Genomic DNA, 21,186 nt, shown 5'->3' on the forward strand with positions numbered 1-21,186 from the left:
TATTGATCGTTAATGACACTTCCGAAGGGGAATTAGGTCGCGATCGTTCGACGGGTGACTGCTGGGAGACAATATGTGCATAAGTGGGTTTTTTATTGGTGACACCACTCAAGCTTGAGTGTAGGCATGGAGCATTTTGAGACGCTTCATTGTGAGAAACGGTTGCTTCAGATATATAATCGATATCACACCTAGGTTCACAAGGGTGCTCTAATACAGGTAATTGACTCAATTCGATGGGGGTAGGCAGGTCGCTGTGTTTCCTATTAGTTAAAGATTGTTTTTCTTTAGTACTGCTGGTTTGAGGTTTAGTGGGTTTCTTCATACTTTGATGACTATCACGATAAGCTGGTATCATATATTCATTTGATGCAGCTCCTTTGACATTTCGATGGTTTTGTTCTATGACAGAAGGCTGGTTCACAACGGTGATCTTATTTCTAATTACTTCTGCCTTTAGTAGTTGTACTTCTTCAAGTAGGCTTGAGTTTTGTGCTTTAATTTGCTTAATCTCATTAATGAGTGTATTCAGCTGACTGTTTATGAGAATCACATAATCATTATTTATCCGGGGGTAGTTTTCCACGTGTATCGAAGTTGTTGCCGTTTGGCAATATTTAGTGGCCGAGGTAGCTACGTCATGCATAACTTCTTCAGGGTGGCATTCAATTGCCCTGTAGTGCAACAGAGAAGTGGAGACAGCATCGTCATCTGTGGGGGAATGATTGTCGCCCTCGGCGATTTGTACCTGTTCATCGGTAGTTTCAGGTGTGGTGCTTCTGCTAAGGTATGGTAGGATAGTGTTTTTTTCCTGTGCAGATGATATAGTTTCAGTCGATGTGCAGGGTATCACATCATGTTGGGAAAGTGCCCTTAATCCCTCGTTGTCAGGTATTTCCTTGCATGAAACACAAGAAACATTTCGTCTCCGTTGCTTATTCATCTTTTTTAGGTCGATTTTGAGGCATGACCCACAAAAGGTAGAACAGCATGTAACACAGATAATGCATAGCTCCGTGTTTAATTTGCATAATTTGCATTCGGCTATGGTAAAGACTTCATTCAATTCTGTCATGTTTGAATGTCTGTAGGAGAAAAAACAAATGCTCGTGTTTGAAGGTTTTAACAGGCTAAAACGACGGTATTTGGTTTGGCGAGTTGACACCGATCTTAGGAATGCAGTTAATCCGTTTGCGTGGGACGTGAATCTCCGGGGGTTAGTGATTGACGTGTATCACTAGGGCAACTGACCTTGATTTGTAGCTGGCAGCGATAATACAGCTTGTTAGTGTCCGCTTATGAGATTCTGCAATATGAGAAAGAAAAAAAAAAAAAAAAATGTATGTACACTGGTGTGCAAAACTTAAGGACCAGTCAGGTTTTCACCTGTAGCTTCTCATAGGAGTGGCCTGGGTGTGGGAAAAGCATACCAAAGGAACCTCGTGAAGTACAGAAATGATGAAGGGAACAACAACGGAAACAAAACGGTAAAGAGGGACTTTATTCAAAAATCGCAACATAGCACTGGCTGCCATGATACAGATGCATCACTGCCAAAGATGGAATAAAGGGTCCTCAGTAGAAGATATGGCCACCACTAATGTCGATGAAGGCTTTGCACCGCCTGTCCATACTTAGAACAATGTTGTTGATAAGTTCTTGCGGTAACATCGTCCATTCTTCTGTCAGCGCCATCTTCAGCTGGTGAACATTTTCTGGTGGGTGTGGACGTGCCGCTAGGCATCTCCCCAGAGCGTCCCATATGTGTTCGATGGGATTTAGATCGACGGAAACGGGCAGGCCAATCCATACGAACAATGTCCTCACTTTCCAACAGTATATCAACAGATGCAGTGCGATGGGGTGTGGCGTTATCATCCATAAACACGAACTCGGGGCCAATGGCACCTCGGAACAGACGCACATGGGGAAGAATCACATCAGTACAGTAGCGTGCACCGGTTACAGTACCGCCTTCCAGTATCTCGAGTTGTGTACGTCCATCCAAGATACCGCCTCCCCAGACGAGAACACCTCGACAGCCATATCGATCCCTTTCAGTGATGTTTGCCGGGTGATACCGTGTGCCAACCTCTCGCCAGATTACCTGACGTCCAGAATCGCTGCTGAGACTGAATCTGTTCTCACCAGTAAAGAGTACCTTACCCCACTGCCCTGCTATCCAGTCCTTGTGTTCGATGCACCACTGTAAACGATGTCCAATGGGCATGTGTTAAAGGGACACAGCGTACTGGCCATTGGGTAAACAGTCCACCTTTGTGGAATCGCCTGGCCACAGTAAACCGCGATATCCTGCGTCGTGTGCAGCTGGTTTGCAATGGATCCCGCTGTCTGGTGTCGGTCCCTCTTGGCCTGTAGGAGTATATAGAGGTCATCATTGGGCGTTGCTTTTCGTAGACGACCAACCCTGGTCCTTCGAACAGCCGTACCTGTCGTTCTGAAGGCCGACCACGGACGTGAGACGATGCTATGGGCGATACCGAACTCTGCAGCCACACTCCTCGCACTTCGAGCTTCCCAATTATTCGACACGGGTAAAGTCATCCAGATCTGTCTCCAGTCCTGTTTTGATCCCCTCTCACTCTGGCTCAATAAAAATAACTTATTTCCAAACCCATTAAAATGTCAGTTATGTCGCTTTCGCTCGACTCGTGCAGGTAGACCCTCCCTCTTTACTAATTATTACATTGGAAACTCTCTTATTGCAAGTACTGATACCTTCAAAGACTTAGGTGTCCTATTTCGATCTGGCTTTCATCCCCCTTCTCACGTTGATCACATAGTCTCAGACTTCCAAACTTCTTGGATTAATCAACGAGTGACAAAGTTAGAATTCTTCCCTACAAGCAGCTTGTACTTCCCATTTTTGATTATTATTTGGTCTCCACATTTTTTTCCTTATTTTTTTTTTCATTCATTTATTAATTACACACAATATAGTTTCAAGGTTATGTGCATCAAAGTACATACATGATTTATATACAAGATATATTTACATAAACAGTAATTAGATGCTCTGTACATATCATTAAATACTCTGTGTGTGTGTGTGTGTGTGTGTGTGTGTGTGTGTGTGTGTGTGTGTGTGTGTGTGTGTGTGTGTGTGTTATTTAATCAGGATAGCTCCCAGGCATAAGCCCAACTCCACCTTGAAAACTTGTGAATGTGCAACCTTTAAAAAGCAGGCCTGGAAAAGTATGTTGAATTACCTGGGTCTGGTTTTACTGTATGTAGCGCAATTCGCGCATGAAATCCCGCACCCACCGGATGTAGTGTAATACCAGTGGGTGCCAGCAATCCCGCTTCCTGGGTTTCCCCATATCAGGGAGCCAGCAGGAAAAAAAAAAAAAAAAAATCAACTAATAATCAATAGTCTGGATGGCACAACTACAAACTTCAAATATCACGGTTCAACTGAATATCTCCTCATTCGCTTTTCCACAAGCAGTAGAACCTCAAAACCCAATAAAGATACTGTCCAGCAAATGTCCAAATATCCGCCATGGAAAATAGAACCATTAGAGCACCAGACCCCGACGCAATGAATCAGGTCCAGCACCCCAGAATCCAGATGGATGTATTCATTATCACTGCATAAAAGATAACTAACCAGAGCACCAGACCCAACACCATGAATCAGGTCCAGCACTCCAGCCGATAGCCAGAGTTAGAATCCAATAGTTGAAGGCAATGTTCTGCAAAATCACAGAACTGACACAAGGAATCGGGTCCAACAAGAAGCTCCGTGAAGACAATCCAGTCACCAGGTTTACACCTTAAGAAAAGACTCTAAGAACAGTTCTTCTTACAAAAACAGCAGCTGAAAACTCCTGAAATGAATTAAAGCAGTTACGATTTGCAATAAGTAAATGTACTGTATCACAAGATAAGCCAGGAATAAGTGCCATCAAAGTCTGCCTTTGGTCTTCATTTTCCCGACATAAAAAAATTACATGCATCCAAGTCTCCTGTTCGCCATATGTACAGAAAGGATCTGTCTCCAATCCTCTCTCATATAATTTGGCCCTAAGTGAGCCGTGTCCTGTTAACAAAAAAGAAGTGTACATAGAAGGCGTAAACCAAGATGCCACGGTTTTTGCCAATGCATAGTTCACCGGGGGAATATATTTCCTCGTCACAGCTCCAACATCACCACTTTCCCATCTGGTCTGCCATAAATCCATTAATTTATTCTATATTCGTTATTTTTCTTCTTTAATATTATTCTCCAAATCTATTGTGATATCCAAAAACGTTAACAACATACCCTTTTTCAATTTGTACAAAAACCCTCTGTAGACAATAAATAAATCGAATGGCATGGTTACAGTAATTACCTGGATGGCGCTGTTCTAGGTACTTGCAGTAAAGATGCTGTTCTAGGTACTTGCAGTAAAGATGCTGTTCTAGGTACTTGCAGTAAAGTTAATAACATAGAGCGCTGAAGTGATAAAAGTTTCGATCGAATCCTAGTTTTAGTTACCACAGAAAACCAAGCAACTGCCGCATATGCCACTATCTGGAGAAAAATAGTCTTATAATACAATGACAACACCCTCTTATTCAATCACCACTCCTTACGAGAAATCCCAACATTGGAGGCAGTAAAATGTCTTACTTTTACATTCAGGTGTGAAACATGTGGCAAAAAGGAAAGTTTGTCATCTGTGATTAATCCCAAATACTTAGTTCTAGTCATATAAGGAAACTGAACTCCACCTAAAAGAACTCTTGGAGGTCTGCCGTAATCTGGTCTTGATTTGGTCTCCACAACAAAGAATATTTTTCTGACAGACTTGAGAGAATTCAAATTAAATTCATTAAATTCTTGTGCTTTCGAAATTGCCTTGCCTTTCGCCGTAGAAATTATGGAACTCTTTGTAGCCGCTTCAGAATCGTTCCTCTTCACTCTACACGAAAACTCCATGGGTTTCCTTTTGTCTACAACGTCATAAACTCTGTTACCGATTTTCCATCTCTTTTTGAGCAAATACCTTGACTATACCCAGCTTGGACTATCGTTATAAAACTGATTTCTCACTGCCTGTCCGTCCCTCGTCCTCAACACTTACTTTGAAGTCTGCTGGTATTGAATTTCCTTCAGGTATCGAATAATGACGATATTGATTTTACGCTTAAACCGTCTGTGTACAAGAACCTGCTCTTTACTCTGGTTTTCTGGGTTTTTTTAACCAAATTTGGTATACATTTCAATAGTAGTGACCGCTTTGTGTTGATTTTCTGTAATTCTTAGCGTTCGCACCATTATCTAGGGTCTGCGTGCCCTGTGGATGTCGGAAACAGCGACAGCCCTGAATGTCAAGCAAAATCGTTTGGCATCAAACAGGCACACACGTGTCCTTCGGCTGGCCTCCTGGACATCTTCGCCGCTGCTTGAAGATCGGTGAGAGCGCGGAAAGGAAAACTCGCTTCCGTAGGAAGTTCGGTGACGAAATTCCGGAAAGAGAAGACGAAGTGACGAGTGTCAATGTCGGAAGTAGCGGATTTCGGCTTCAGCTAGCTGCAATACCCCCCCCCCTCAACGGAGAGAGAGAGAGAAGGTGGAAAAGAAAATAAATACGACGATGAAATTTAACTCTTTTATCATCAACTATATTCCTCGATTCATAGTCCCAATTCCCCTATAAGCCTCAACTATATGGTCCACTGCACCCTCATCTTGCCAAACCAGGTTCTCATCCATGCAACACTGGATTTTAAAATGGCTAAATGCCTACAATCTAATACCTACTAATGTCTAATCTAATGTCTAACACCTACAATCCCAAAATCTGTTCTGGTCACCGAACTTATATGCTTCCTCGAGTTATCACATCATCTCTAGGAACCGTGTTACCTTTTCTCAGAAAACTAAACTCACCAGATATCTGGGATATCATCGTGTCAGATCGAAATAGATGCCAGACCAACGCACCCCCATACAGATCTAAACTGCGTAGCATGTCCTCCCTGGACAATATGTTTCCACTTAACTTCATCCAAATATTTAACAGGTTATTCACAGACGTCAAGAAGCTGTGCAAGGACAAAACCTACAGATCTTCCAAGGCGCATTATAGCCATAGTAGCTTATGCGCCATTAAACTCCCATAACAACAACAACAACAGATTTTCCACTCTTGGTGAATCTCTTGGAGATGCCATTCTACTCACGCTTTGTTCTATCTTTATATGTTGTATATTTATGTCGATGTATCTTCACCAGAGGCTGTTAATGACCATGCACTGTGTACACAATGCATTTGTCTGTCGTTATTTATTCAATTTCTTTATGTAACTCTTGTCCTCCAGCTGCATAGCTGTAAAGGGACATTTCTTCGGAAAAAAATTGATATTAATAATAACAATTTATTTTAATTTCAGAAGTGCTTTTATTAATTTCCCCCTCAGCTTAATAAAGTTGCTCGAGTTTGTGTTCCCCCAATGAAAACACGATACGGTATTAAAACGTCTAGTACAGTGTACGAGTTGAAAGCTGAGAAGACAGCAGCTACCCGAATACGCGAGAAATTGGTTCTGTAAGTTGAGTTGGACAGGGAACAACTGCGTCCATGAAAGTATCCGCAGAAAAGGCCCGCAGCAAAAACGGAACATCTGTCAGACAGAGAGTGGGGAGGCCCTGTAAGAGATGTGTCATTAATTAACCCGATTGCTCTCTTTTGAAGGAAGCCTAGAACCCCAAGAGAGAGGTTAAGGGGGCACCGCCCCACATGTGGGAACAGTATTCCGTGGTAGAGGGGATTTGAGATTTGTTTGTTAACAGTCCACGTGCATCTTTGTTTCGGAAAAATGTAAGAAAGCAAGACGATTCTGTACACGCTACAACCAGCCGTGATCTCAAATGTTCACAAGCATCTCACCGAATGCCGACCTGTACGCCGTTCTCAAATGAGGGCTCGAATTGTGGTTAGAGGTCCACCCTAGGGTCCTCCATCCGCTACTGCTACCAATGGAAGCTTCGCATCCACCCTTTCATTCATTTTGTGACATTGCTATTCTCTGTTTAAGTCTGGTAACGCTAGAAATGCAGCCGTTTGCTGCCTCCAGGTAAAATGTTTTCGTGGGCTCACAACCTCCACGTTCACGAATTTTGCGGCATCGGCACTAATTCTGAAAACTCCTAACTCGAACCAACCCCAAACACCCTTACCAGAATCCAGAAAGCCCTCAACAACAGGACACAGCTTGATGTTATTTTCTTTGACATAAAAGCGGCCTATGACAAAATAGATATAACAGCTCTAATCACCATTCTCCAGCAGTACTTTAACATCACTGGAAGGATTCTCCGTATCATTAAATCAATCCTGGAGCATAGACATCTCATCATATCACATCGCAGATTTCAGACAACTTGCATTACTAATAGGGGTGTCCCGCAAGGGGGAGTCCTATCACCAACCCTATTTGCCGCAGCGCTGGAGCCCTTCCTTGCATCCCAAACTGACTTCCAATCATACGCCGATGACCTGAAACTTTATATTACATCCTCTGATCAAACTCAGGTTCTTAGCACTACCTTGCAGGCAAATAAAACCATACATAACCTTCAACAATATTTGGCTTCCATCGGACTACAGATTAACCAAACAAAGACAGCTCAAATGTCCTTCACCTGGAAGAAGTCACGCAATGACATTAATCTTACTATCAATGGATCACCCATTCAGAAAGTTAAAACGCACAAAGATCTCGGATTAGTGTGGGATGATGGGCTGACATTCCAGGCTCACCTCCTGAACACAAAAACAAAAATGTACTCCGCTATGTGGGCGATCCGCCAGGAACTAACGGGAATTCATGACGCCGACCTGGTAAAGAAATATGTTGTCCGATGTGTCTATCCTATACCTCTCTATGCCGCAACCATTTGGTCCTCTGCTCCCACAACACACTTCAACAAGTTCCTCAGCCTGGAATACTGGCTCCTGAAATGGCTCAACTGGCGGACTGGCAACCAATACACCATTTCTAGGGCTCAGTTCTACATAAATCTGGAAGTCACCCCATGGAAACAACGGATTGTGGCAGCAACTCTTCTTACACTTGCCAGACTAATCACAAGACGACTCGACACCCCTGACATCACTGATTTAATAAAAACTCCACGCATTGCCGGAAGGAATCAAATGGACCCAAGGCTCCCACTCACAATCAGCTTGAACAACCTGAAAGGATTGAGACGCATGTTCCCAGGAAACACGGTAGATTTGATGAACAATCTAGCCATTGACCTGGATAGATTCTGCGAACAGCATTCATACAGACGTCAGAAGCTAAAGGACACATATGCAAACATACACTTATGAGACGCCACCAGAAGGAAAATGCCACCACAATGCATCCCGTTAAAGATTGGTGAAGCCATCACTGGTCCTCTCTTACTTAGAATCTACTACTCCAAAGACGCCTGACTGCACTATTACGTTCAAGATTGAAGAATTGAAGAGATACCACGTGTAACAACCGGTGAAGGACTGCCTCATTTCTTTATATTTTGTATATTTCCCTCATGCTTATGTAATTTATAGCAATTTAGAGAAAATAATATCCTTTAATTCTTTTAATTATGTAAAATAATAAACACTAAGTTCTGTACCTGTCGGGTTAAGCATACATGGGCCCCATGTAACCGCCAGGCACATGTCCCTGTCTTAACCTCTGTGTGTAATATCACCCCCCTAGCTTCTAGCTGTCCAGAGGGTGGCTCTTTGGCAGAGCAATAAACAGATTTAATAATAATAATAATAATAATAATAATAATTAATAATCTGCAGGAACCTGCAGAGGATGGAATTCAGAACAAGTTCGTTCTCGTTTGCCAACCGCGCCTGGTTGGATTGCCATTGTAAAAACACCGCAGGAAGACTGGGGGCTTCTAGAGTCAGCGTTCAACCAGTTGTCAAGCAGATTACGACTGGTTGACCTCTGTGCAGATTTAACCATGACGGAGGTTATCCATCTGCCGGTCATTGTTTTCTCTCGAAAAGTACTCCCGCTATGTACTACGAAGTGGTAGCTGTCAAACTGGAGAAATAAACCAAAAGGCAGTCCTCGTTGGAAGACTATATACTCCGGAAGACATTCGCAGTCGGAGGAGGGGGTCTCCTACGGCTGGATCCAATTTCAAATCACGCAGTAGATTTGCTTGGGTCCTGATAGAGGCGCAATCGCGTGCTCCATTAAAATCAGACACACTTAACACCTCTGGCGCGACAAGACGTAACACGATAACGGAGTGATGCGCGTGTAGGGGGGGAGTGTAAAGTGTATTTAGTGTCTGACGGTACCAGGGGTTTCCCCCATCTCCGCGTTGCTTTCATTATAGGTGTAACAGTTCGCTGGGAAGGCCAGAGATTTCAAAATGTGTGGATAATGGATATGTGTAGTGTTAGAAATCGGCACTGCTGTCTACGTCTGAGACCGACTAACTCAGCCACGGAGTAAAAAAAGCCCTTTAAAGTTCCTCGAGTCATCGACAGGATTCGAGGGGCGTAAACTTGCGGCTGTTTCGTTTCATGTGGTTGCAAATCCGTGAGAGGCGACTGTCACTTTTTGTCAATACGCCAGGAAGAGGGGAAGGGGCCGGGTTCTACTGGACTGCGCCTCTTTGTGAATTAGCTGTACTATACGGCAAGTTCACCCGATCGCTAATTTAAAAGTAATCCGAGAAGACCCGCTCGGCTGGACGAATAAATCCGGTAAAAATTTCCTCGGCCTTCATCGATTTTTTTTTTTTTTTCTTGTTGTCTCATACTCTGAGACCATAGGTGTCCCATCTACTGGAACTGGCCCACCTTCCCGTGGTGTGGACGAGTACCCAGAATCATCTGTCCAGGTGACTGATGCTTCTGGGTAGCCAAGTAGCCAGAACAGAACAACAGAATACACACAAACCGACGTCACACACATATCTGGCCCATTTGTAGTGGTACTGTTCTTCACAGAGACACGAGGCGGAGTTGAACTGACGTTCTAGGAGCAGCCCATTACATAAACACATGTCCACATGTCATCGACACAAGTTCGAGGCGAATACCCGTGCGCACACCCGTTCGCTGAAGTGATGCCTATCGCAATGAGTTGTGGGTAGAAATTATCATTTCTGCCCGCTCTACCTGTTTAGTGTGAACAAAAAAAAAAAAAAATTGTCTACAGAATGCGGACGCCACGAGGCTTCTGCGTTTTGGATCTCTGAACTGCGTACGTTACAGAAAGGAAAAGAAAATGTTTATTGCTAGCTGAAATTAAGATGGCCGCAGTACAGTTAATGTGGCAACCTATACGTTGCGGCCCGCAGACCAGAGATTCACATGCTAAGAAGCAATGAGAGAAAACTGCATACAAAGTAAAGGGTATTTACATATAAAAATTTAACGTTAATAACAGAGAGAGAGAGAGAGAGAGAGAAAAAAAAAAAAACTCTCCACACCTCCAGTTTGTAATTCACGCGACAGTTAATCCTTTTTGGGAAGCAACATCACAATGCAACACTTAAACCAGATATGTTTGCGAGTCTGACAAAGAAAAAAATATTAAGCCACAATGTTTAGTCCAACTGTTACCTGGATAAGACTTCCTTTGTTTTGTCACATTCAAATTTCTGAAGGTGAGCATCAAGTTGGTAAGATCTGAGACAGAATCTGAAAAGGGAGGAAACGATCCGTCAGCAAAAGTCTCGTATTCTGAGGGTGGAGCCGGGCCACTGTTGGAGCAGTCCGCAAGGTTGGGAGGAATTCTCCAGCAGCATCGATAATCCCTTACCGATGGTTCAGAAAGAAGTTCTGCTGTGTTCCTTCGTCACTTTATCCAGTTGGAGCATTAAAAACTTCGCCTCTGCGATCAGCTAACTCAGATCCATTTATTATTATTAAATCCGTTTATTGTTATAGCGAGTGTTTGCTTTCGCCCCTTCTTTCGCAGCCGGCCAGCTAGAAGGAGGTACAAAAATGCAGGAATAGCAATTTTTACAATACAATTTTTACAAAAACATGTTTACAAAAGGTTACATGTTTGCTTTGCTAGAGCTATAGTTTAAAGGGACCGTCTGGAGTGTATGAAGAAATTGCTCAGGTCTGGGGTTTTTGGAAATATGGAAATCCTTGTTGCATTTGTATGCAATACGTTTGGAGTGGTCCATTCTGTTGAGCACCAGCTGCCGGATTGCTCTTCGTTTACATTTAAGGAAGGTTGCCCGCTCTTTCTTGTACATCTGGTAGTCAGCTGAGTAATGATACTTTTTCCATTTTCTGAAAACTTTTTGTTTCCTCTTGAATGCTTCTCTGACTTCAGCACTGAACCATGTGTTAGATCGATCGGAGAATTTTAGTTGCTTGGAAGCTCTTTGAGTGGCAATTTCAACTAGCTGGTTTGCCAGGCTGGATATAGAGATATCTATTGACTCGTGCTATAGATTCCACCAGTTTACTTCTGTGAGACGTGCAAGGATGATTTGTGGATTTAAGTACTTGATGGAGTATACTGTTTTGGTCAACGTTTCATTCCCGAAATCTTCGCCAGCGTTTGAGTTTATAGTGACGTTGAACTCAAACGTGATAGGAGAGTGATCAGAAGGGAAGCTGTAAAGTTCAGTGGTCAGACTAAGGTGTGGGAAATTGTGGAATAATTGATCCAGTGTCTGGTTTCCTCTGGTAGGAGGTGTGGTTTGATGAACTAAGCCAAATGCGCCAATTATTGTTCTGCAATCTTCAGTGGCTTCATCATGTCTATGAGTAGGCATGTTAAAATCGCCTATAATGAAGGTCGGAGTATTGTGGGTTAGGTTGGCTGCTATCCATGCTAGCAGTTCACTCCGGGAATCTTCTGTATGGTCAGGAGGTAGATACACCAGACAAATTTGTAATAGTATGGTATCCTTTCTAAATGTGGCACATAGGGCTTCGAAGTTATCTGATTTGGTCACCCGAAATCTGGATTGCTTAAAACTGGATGAGTACAGCAACGCAAACACCTCCGCCGCGTCTTAAAAGTGGCTACAGAGCATTTTGGGAAGGCCACCAATTCTGCCATTGACCTTTCCAGGCAGGTGATAAATCCACTCGGCCATGTATGTATGGAACGTTAGTTCATCTCCACCTCGTTTTACTTTTAAGATACAGGACTCGGTGGAAATGGCCACAACTGAACTGTCTGTTTGGCTACCCGGAATCAGCAGGTTAGAAACGCGCCACCACCACGACCACGGGAAGGGAGACTAGGGGCTACCAACCAGCGGCAGCAGAAGAGAGGAACGCCAAGAGCCCAACAAAGTTCGAGCTAAAAACTGTTAAAAAAAAGTATCTTAACAACTATACAAAAATTAAAGAGTGTACACAAGATTAACCTCAACATATTGAGGTAACAAATGATACTTTGACGTTTCAAAGTAAACAGAGCAAGTAATCTCGTTAAATTTTAAAAATTAATATAAATATCAGAAATTAAAGGTTATATAAAAGCTCAAAGATTAAGGATAATAATCCCCAACCAAAAAAAAAAAAAAAAAAAACTTTACACAAGCATTTTAGCCCAGAAGCAGGCACAAACCTTATAAACAGCTTAGGTTAAATGTGACATCCAGTAAGTCCTGCAGTCATTAGTAGCAAAGTCACAGTCAGTTAACAGCCAGTCGAGAAATTTCAGGAGCACAGGAATTTTCATCGTTAAACTAAGTTGTAGTTGTAGGACATTTGTAGAGTTGCAAAAAAAAAAAAAAAAAACAGAGCCCAAGTGTCCAAAACTGTAGATCTTGTTGAGAAAATGGACGTCATTGCAGTCAAGGTGAAGGTGAAGGAGTCTTGAGCTGAATTTGAAACATTCGCAAGTACAGTCAATTGCAGAAAGAATTACATGCCTTTTATTGAAGACTGCCTTAGCAAAATCCTGAAGAGGCGGTAACTGGTGGCATTTGATACAAAATTAGGTTCCAATCCTGATGAAAATTTGGGGATTGCATTCTGCAGAGTTACTCGAAATTCATTGTATGAGGGACAACAGTGCAACACGTGCTGCCAATCTTCCACACCGCCACAATGACAGAGTTCGTAAGAGAGAAGCGAAATTTAAACAGTTTCTGATTTAATGATCCATGTCCTGATAACAAATAGGAGGTAAACAAGTCAAGGCTAAACCAGACTGTAGATTTTTTATCCGTAAGAGTCAACTTCAGGAAAAAACTTACGCGTTACACTGCCCAGTGTTGTGCCATCCTACCTACTCTGCCACAAGTTGATCAACTCTTGCCAAATTCTTTGTCGTTCAGCTTTAACTGAACGTTAATAGAAATTTAACTGAGTGTTAATAGAAATACCAAGGATCTGAGTGGGAATCTGACGTTTCAAGCGATAACATAAGCCTCTGAAAATTACGTAGAGATCAAATGGTAACGTCCCGGCTAAAACCTGCAAAGCAGGTGTTGAAACTGTTCGACAAATCTTAAAAATACAAAGTAATATTGTACGCTGGATTGACATCAATTTTGACTGAAATTGTACAGTCTGCACCCTGTGGAACCAAGAGCCAGCAGCATAGGCAACCATAGGGGGAAAACACAGACTTATAGTAAATTCTTCAAGATCTAGAAACCCCCACTCAGTTCTAGAAGCTCTGACAAGAGCACCAATGAAATTTCTGATCATAATTGGCAGATTGGATAAATGAGGGAGAAAATTTAACCTGCTCTCAATAGTTATTCCCAAAAGTTTAATTTCCGTTACTAGAGGTATTTGTGTATTGTTTATTTTGACTCTTGGTAGTCCACGAACGTCCAATTTAGAGCAAAGGATCATAATTTTTGTCTTGGTAGAACTAATTTTTAACTTATTTTCAACTGTCCATTGTTGAAGATCAGATAGAACTTTCTCAGCGGATATTTCAATAGAAGACCTTGAATTTCCACCAACAAGGACTGTCAAATCATACGCATATGCCATGATCCTCACGTTGTCAAAAGTTCGGGTAATCCAACCTTGCAGGACAAAGTTCCAGAAAAGTGGTCCCAAAATGGAGCCTTGAGGACACCCTCGAAAGACCTGACGCAAAATTCGTCTGTACTTAGATCTGACGGCGATAAATCTGTTAGAAAAATAGCTCCTAATTAGAAGATAAAGATGCTGGGAACATTCGGCATGGCGTAAACGTTCGAGGGCACTTTCTCACCAAAGGAAATCAAAAGCACCGTCGAAGTCCACTCGGCCACAGACATTCGTCATCAGGAGTTGTGCATTGCAGGAGTTTTTGTTTGTTTGTTTAGTTTGGTTTTATTGGCGCATTAGCTACTAAGGCTATAATGCGCCAAGACCAGGTAACCCCACGTAAGCATTGCAGGAGTCCACTAGCCACCCTCAGGACACCCGTCATTGCGCTCCACCTAGACTCACTTTTATCTCTCTCTCTCTCTCTCTCTCTCTCTCTCTCTCTCTCTCTCTCTCTCTCTCAGGATGATTCCTTCCTGGTCAGAGGCAAAATGGTGTCCAAAGCCCCAGATGTTTATCAGAATAAGTTCGCAACTGACCGCACACCTTCAGGGATGAAGCATACCGCAATAAATTTATTTCATAATCTGAGGCCCGAAAATGACCAGTACATTAAGTGATGTTTCAAGTATCCTGCGAACTGACTTCAGCTGCACCTCTCGATGCACTGCTAACCCCCACCGGTTGTTGTCGTTGTCAGCGTTCAGTTCTTCGATTGGGGTTAAGACGAAAGTGGAGTGACAACACGCATTACTGATGGGGAGTACAGTACTTCGCTCCGACCGTTGTGCCTGCCTATTACAATGACAGCGCACCTGTCCATTTTTGTTCCCTCTTTTTTATCTTAACTGTTGTTTAGTTGTCCGCTATGCAGACAACCACGCTGCCCTAATGTGCCATGATGGACAAACTGTTGCTACTTCAATTATTGTAATTAGGTAACTCTCTCTCTCTCTAACTGATTATACATTGAATAAAGGGACACACATTATCATTAGCCAACCTCGCCTGTGTAAGGATCGAAGAGCTGATCGAGTCCGAACCGCCCAAAACGGTGAAAACACCCCTGTGACTGCGGGGAACTCAACAGAAATTAAGAATAATTACATCGGAATAGAACGAAATCATCGTCGAATAATTAGCCTGCGACACGATTGTACAAGTGACCAGCGCCCACAACGACGCCACCTAGTGTATACCCACCACAATATCAACGACCGCTTTTGTCAATTTTTCCGATAACTTCGCGCGATTGCCAGTATCCCGATTATACCTTCCGCTACGACATTTTTCGAAGAAGATTTAGCTTTCGATGAGTTCGCCGATCACTCACCCCTCGCCCAAAACTAAAACGTTCCCCTTTCTCGCCACCACTGCGCGCAAGGCGTCACCTTTGATTTTGCTATCGATTTCCCGCTCGCCTTCACGCGCGAAACGATCCGGTGAACGGGTTTTGTTAAACTTAACCAGATGGAGGGAAAAGGTCGTAGCGGAAGGTAGTACTAAACGACGGCATTCGCCTCTCCCCCCCCCCACAACACACACAACAATAAACAAACACGACTGACCTTCAAGTGGGCGGGTTTGTCCAAGGCTTCCCCGTTCATCTTGCTCGAGTCGCTGCTCGAACTCCTCCTGACCTGTCGGTAATTTTCGCTCATGTTCGCGCACTACAGAAAGAAAACGGGCCGTATCCTAGGGACGTGAGGGGATGCCAGTGAGCGCGCACACTTCCATCCAGAGAACGTGGCAACTTGTGTTACCCGCCGACTCTTATTTGTCTCTCTCTGTACAGGCGGCCAACCGATACTGCCGTTGGAAGCTTGGCGAAAAACGAACCAGGTGGCGCGACGATAGCCAACACCTACACAACTGCATGCGGCGGGCACGGTGCCAACAAACCGCTCGTGCCCCACACCAGCATCGACGAGAAGTACACGCACAGAACTGTCAAACAGCGGAAGAACATTTGAGAAAATTGATAATCCGATGGAAACAACGTTCCCTCGCTACACCACCGAGGCCACAGATAAGATACGGATCTGGAACGATGTGCGACCCAATCGAAGTTTCAAAAGTTACGCGAAAATGAAAATCGTGCACGATAATTACGCTAACCTTTACGGACACGAAACAAGTTTTTCCTTCCACTCGCATTCGTCCACCAGCCGGCAGCCGTTATGCTGCGGATGTGAATGTTGCAACGAGCTATGCCAAGAGGATCGTGCATCCCCTGAAGAGACAGAACAATCCTAAGGATAGTGATACCTCACACTCGGGTTCCGTTACCAGAAAATTCCTCCCTGATGTCACTTTCACACTTCGAAAACGGCAAAGACCTGGCTTTCCCTCACCTTGGAATCCTCCTACTTGGTTACCGGACTCGAATCCCTCAACGGAGTTACATCAACTGGATTTGCTACCAACAGATCGCTGTTTCTGTGGCAGACCAGAAAACTGGAAACATCTTTTCGAATGCAGGTTGTACGATGACTTAGGAAGGACCGTGCTACAGGCTGTGCCAGGTATCTGGAAACAGCAACCAGAGCCTCTACTCCAAGGACCTGACAATCTAAAGGCATTCCAATCCCATGCATCCCAAGTCTTTGAGCGCAGGAAGCAGAGCTACATTGTTGTAACGGCGCCTAACAATACCTCTTCAGTGACTTAAGGGATCCATATTCGCAGACGCCCACCTTCTTTCTCTATTTTTTTTTTTTTTTTTTTTTTTTTTTGTGTTTTTCCTTTTACGGGCTCTGCCTGGAGTTCCAACTATAGTGCAGCTAATTTATTTATTTTATTTTATTATTTTAATTAATTAAATTAATTTTTTTCTTCATGCGCTCTGCCTTGAGTTCAAAATTAGGTTTGAATTAGTTCAAAATAAGTTTAAATTAGGCTGCACTTTAGTGCAGCCTAATTTAAACTTATTTTGAACTACAGTACTGTAATTCAAGCATATACACATGTCATAAGGCACATGCAGTGCTTTCTATTCGGTTCTCTCAGCAACTTCAGTTCCACGAACACGTTGCCACCTTTCACACTAAAGTTCCAGGCTTCGATGGAAAAGCAAATGCGATCTTCTACAATAACTGGAGGTTTGAGATCGCAGTGGAGCACACGTTTCCCGCAGCAAAGTTTGCAGTAAACTGAATTTTGCGAGTGCAGAAATGAAGGCTCCAACCGCTCCGACTTCACTTGGTCACGTTCAGCTGAACGGGCTCTCCAAAATGGCTGTTGTTTAAAGTGCACCCGTAACGAGTGAAGTATCAACACGACAAGTGACATATTGGACTAACAACCAACATCTTGCTGGGCCGATTGTCCGGCATTCTGGGACTATTACCAATGGAGGATCTCCCATTCGCGGCCCGGTGCCGAGCCAGCTTTATGAGCTGTTCGAGGGCGTCTGGAGCTTGGTAGCAGCTTCCTCCCTGCGAGGATTTCCTCAAAATTCATGCAAATACTCAACACAAGAAATCTAATTCCTCAATTGATGTCCACATAAGACAGCGCTCTACTAAAACGTGTCATCAATAATGTCTCTTAATACATTATTTCTTTATACCTTAATTTTATTGAATTCTTTTATAATTCGCGCGTGCATTTTATTAACCATCGTTTTGTGTTACTTAATATCACGTGACGTAACGAGTAATCTGTGCTGTTAACCTCTGGCCCACATCGAGTACTAGCGGTGTGCTGCGACATCTGTCCCACCACAATAATAAAGACTGACTTATTATTATTTATTTTATTTATTTATTTGTGTTGCTTACCAAAAATTAGAAATTGAAAATATTCAAAAAAGAGCAATCCAGTACGTTTGCTTTAAAAGTGGCCTTGAATACAATGAGAAATCCTAAGAGTGGTGCTTGGACTCTTTGGACTTGAAACGCTGGAAGAAAGAAGAGATAAAGCCGCCTTACTCCTTCTTAACCAGCTGTTAAATGGTACCCTGAATTGCCCTCATCTCGTCTCACAAATAAATTTCAACGCACCGACAAGAGCTTTAAGAAACCATCCACTGCTGAAACCATCCTATGCGAGAACAAATTATGGATACTCCAACTTCTACAACAGGACTGCAAGATCAATGAACAAAGCAAATATTGAGATATTTGACATCCCCGGAGGACACTTCAAGAGGCAACTGAAATTGATAACCTTACCTGACTTAAAATGGACTCTTCTTGCAAGTTCTAAGACCCTGATTGTGTAATGTGTGTGAAGAAATAGCAGTGCTCTGCCTTACTCCTACCTGTTCACTTAAATAGGACGGATCAGTCCTACTTTTATTTATTTATTTTCTCTGTACAATTCAATTGAGTAGTCTTCTTATGTACATTTACTTTTCTCTTTACTTTGGAAATGTATACTCCAAGCTTCTGCTTTGAAGCTGTGTAATAATTTAATTTTGGTAGGACAAATAAAGATTTATTTATTTATTTAATGCTTTGTAGCTGCACCCTCAGGCACGTTTGTTTGCTGTTTGTAGCTGTTAACAATAATAATAATAATAATAATTTACATACTTCATTAGTCTTTGTTTCGTAGTGCAATATTCAGGCAACTCTCGGTGATCGTCACAGAGCTTGTAAGAACTCGTGTTACACGATGCGCAAAAATAAAGTGAACCGAAATTTTTTTCCTCGTTTTCCAAAGTATTAATGAAAAACAATTTTGTCCCCTCCCCAATCCCCTTGGAAGAATGGATTCGAATTTTCAATTTAACGCCGAAACCACATTCCCTCTGCCAACAAAGTAAATGAACCACCCTCAGCCCGAAGTCGGCTAAGTAGATGATGAAGACCCGTTGAAGATGCCTTTAGAAATTCCTCCGTCGTCGACGGGAATTGAACCAAGACCTCTCTGAAGGAGTGACAAGTGGTAAAACTACCAGACTGTCGAGGAAGATCGCGCACGGGGACAATCTGACAACAACGCTTAAAAGACAAATAGAGGGCGGTCGTGATGTTGGACCCGTTTTATCCTCTAAAAATTCTGGGGATGCGTTCGCGAACGCATAAATGAAATTTGCAAAGAAAATTTGTACGCGAAAAGTACTGAAAAAATACGGATGAATTAACAAAAAACAATTAAAATGTAAATCATTGGACTTTACCTTAAATCTAGAAGAACTTCACTCACTGCGATCTTTTGATTTTTTAAGATAGCAGGGGTCAGTTTTATACAGCTTTTATTTTTATTTAATTTATTTATTATGTCACTTAAAACTGCAAGTTCCCGGAAGACTAAATCAGTTGGCCAACAATTTACGGTAAAACCGAGTGATAAATATAAATTATCGAATGATACATTACTTTGCGTCAAGTTTTGGAGAAGGCACGAAACGTAAACGTTCATACTTTTATTCGTGAAGTTTAACTTTGATATTCGCTACAACTTTTAAAAAATGCTTCGAACAAACAACATTTAATCTCGAGCAGTGTTAAGTTTCTTCCACTTCGCTTCGCCAACAACAGTTCTTGGTTTTCTATGGTAAGCCTCTTTCTTTTGTCCGCCCACGTCGTCAAAAAAAAAAAAAAAAAAAAAAAAAGAAAAAAAAATAGTAATAATCCATTGGAGACAAATCACGACTCCTCGAAGCCAATCTACTGACCTAAGACCGTCCATCCATTCGTTATAGAGAAATGAATATGAAGCCAGTTTCGCGCAGTTATAAGATCCCGCACGAAGATCACTTCCTGCACGTGTGAGCACACTTGTATCAGAGAAGGAGAAGAACACTTGAATCAGAAAAACTCCGAAAGGAAAAACGGCTGAGGCACAGCCACGGATCTCTGAAATCGTAAAATACGTGGATCGAAAATTCTGTCATACGTCATCCCAAACTACACTGTCACTTTGGGGCGGCTTCTCCGCTGTTTCGTTTGGATCGTGTCATCCTCAACAATGGCTGTCACGTGCGTTAACGAAACCAACGAGGTGAAAAATGGTTTGATTTAAGGTATTCCTTAGATCGAACAAGTTCCTGTGACCGAAGTGATTCTTTGTGACGGTGGTAAGGCAAAGAAAAGACAGCTTTCCAATTTGGAAATAAACATAATAATACCAAGATAGGTTTAAAGTGCTTCCTTCAAACGACAAATGCTATCTTCAGCTTGGTGTGAAGCGAGTTGTTCAGTAACCACAGTTGCTGATGTAACATTTTAGGCGGATCAGCAATCCCATGTTGTGCCGTTGAGTGTAATGTCCGAACAAATGTGTGTTCAAGTGCCGATTTGCACGCTATGCGGGCTGAAAAACTCTTTCTCCAGAAATCTTAGCATCCGGAAAAAGGGATCTAAATTCTTAGTTAAGACATCCGGTTTCCACCTTAGACTACAATCTGAAATCCGCCTTCAGTAACACGCAGCAACCAAATTATTATTTTTATTTTTTTATTTATCTCCTGTTGCATCATTTTCAAAACAATGATGTCGAGAAAGAGGAGGAGGTCAAGCGAAACCATTTTGACCTGACCTACTCCCATCCCTGCGAATGTACGAAGCTGAAATTTGACATAATTCTTCTCGACTTAACCCTTTCCCGCCCGTACATCATTTCCGGAAGGCGCATTCACGTTCGAGAGAACTTACGGCACTCCACGTAATTATAAATTAATTAATTTCGATTCCTTAAGTTAATTGTATTCGAAGAACGACACGAATCTTGTCTTCAACACTCAGATGACTGCAAATTTCGCTCCCTGTTAAGCCTCTGAATTTTTGCCCATCCGACTCTTTCCGATTCCCAAAACTGATTCGAAGGGTGGGATGAGTAACTGCGGACCTCGAACCTTGGTTTCTGCAATAAGCAAAATCATCGAATCCCTCAGTTAGGAAGAAATATAGAAAGGAGTGGGCAGGAACGCACTCATCACGCGCAGCTTGGCTTTAAGGGAAAACAAAGTGGCCCATCTGATTCGCCATTACTAGACTGCCAAAACGAAACCTGAATGCAAAGGTCAATTTTCACACCCGCTTAGATTTCAGCGAAAATTTTCTCACACGAATGACCGCAATAAAACTGAGCAGTGGGGCGTTAGGGGCAAGTTACTACTACGCCAAAGGGATGATTTAAAGTGGTAAAAGACAAAATGCTTACAGGCAGACAGCCTGTAAGCATTTTGTCGGGTGGGCGCAAAAGGCCGCCCATAAGGTCA

The 21,186-nt window shown here is 42.7% G+C and overlaps 1 protein-coding gene across 2 annotated transcripts in view; it reads right to left on the reverse strand.

The window, feature by feature from the left end:
* LOC150090455 (adenosylhomocysteinase-like 1) overlaps positions 1-21,186 on the reverse strand; it is a 619,708-nt gene that overhangs the window by 311,596 nt on the left and 286,926 nt on the right. The window contains exon 1 of one of the 2 annotated variants that reach the window (XM_090369138.1): positions 15,584-15,790. The exons of the other annotated variant lie outside the window; for it this stretch is intronic. Coding sequence (XP_090225264.1) covers positions 15,584-15,676 — 93 coding nt within the window. The 5' untranslated portion in view covers positions 15,677-15,790. Of the gene's footprint in view, positions 1-15,583; positions 15,791-21,186 lie in introns of those variants that run through there. 2 annotated transcript variants of the gene reach the window in all.

The sequence above is a fragment of the Mastigoproctus giganteus genome, chromosome 2 (genome assembly GCF_048544385.1).
Source record: "Mastigoproctus giganteus isolate SK-2022 chromosome 2, ASM4854438v1, whole genome shotgun sequence".
Lineage (NCBI taxonomy): Eukaryota > Metazoa > Arthropoda > Arachnida > Uropygi > Thelyphonidae > Mastigoproctus > Mastigoproctus giganteus.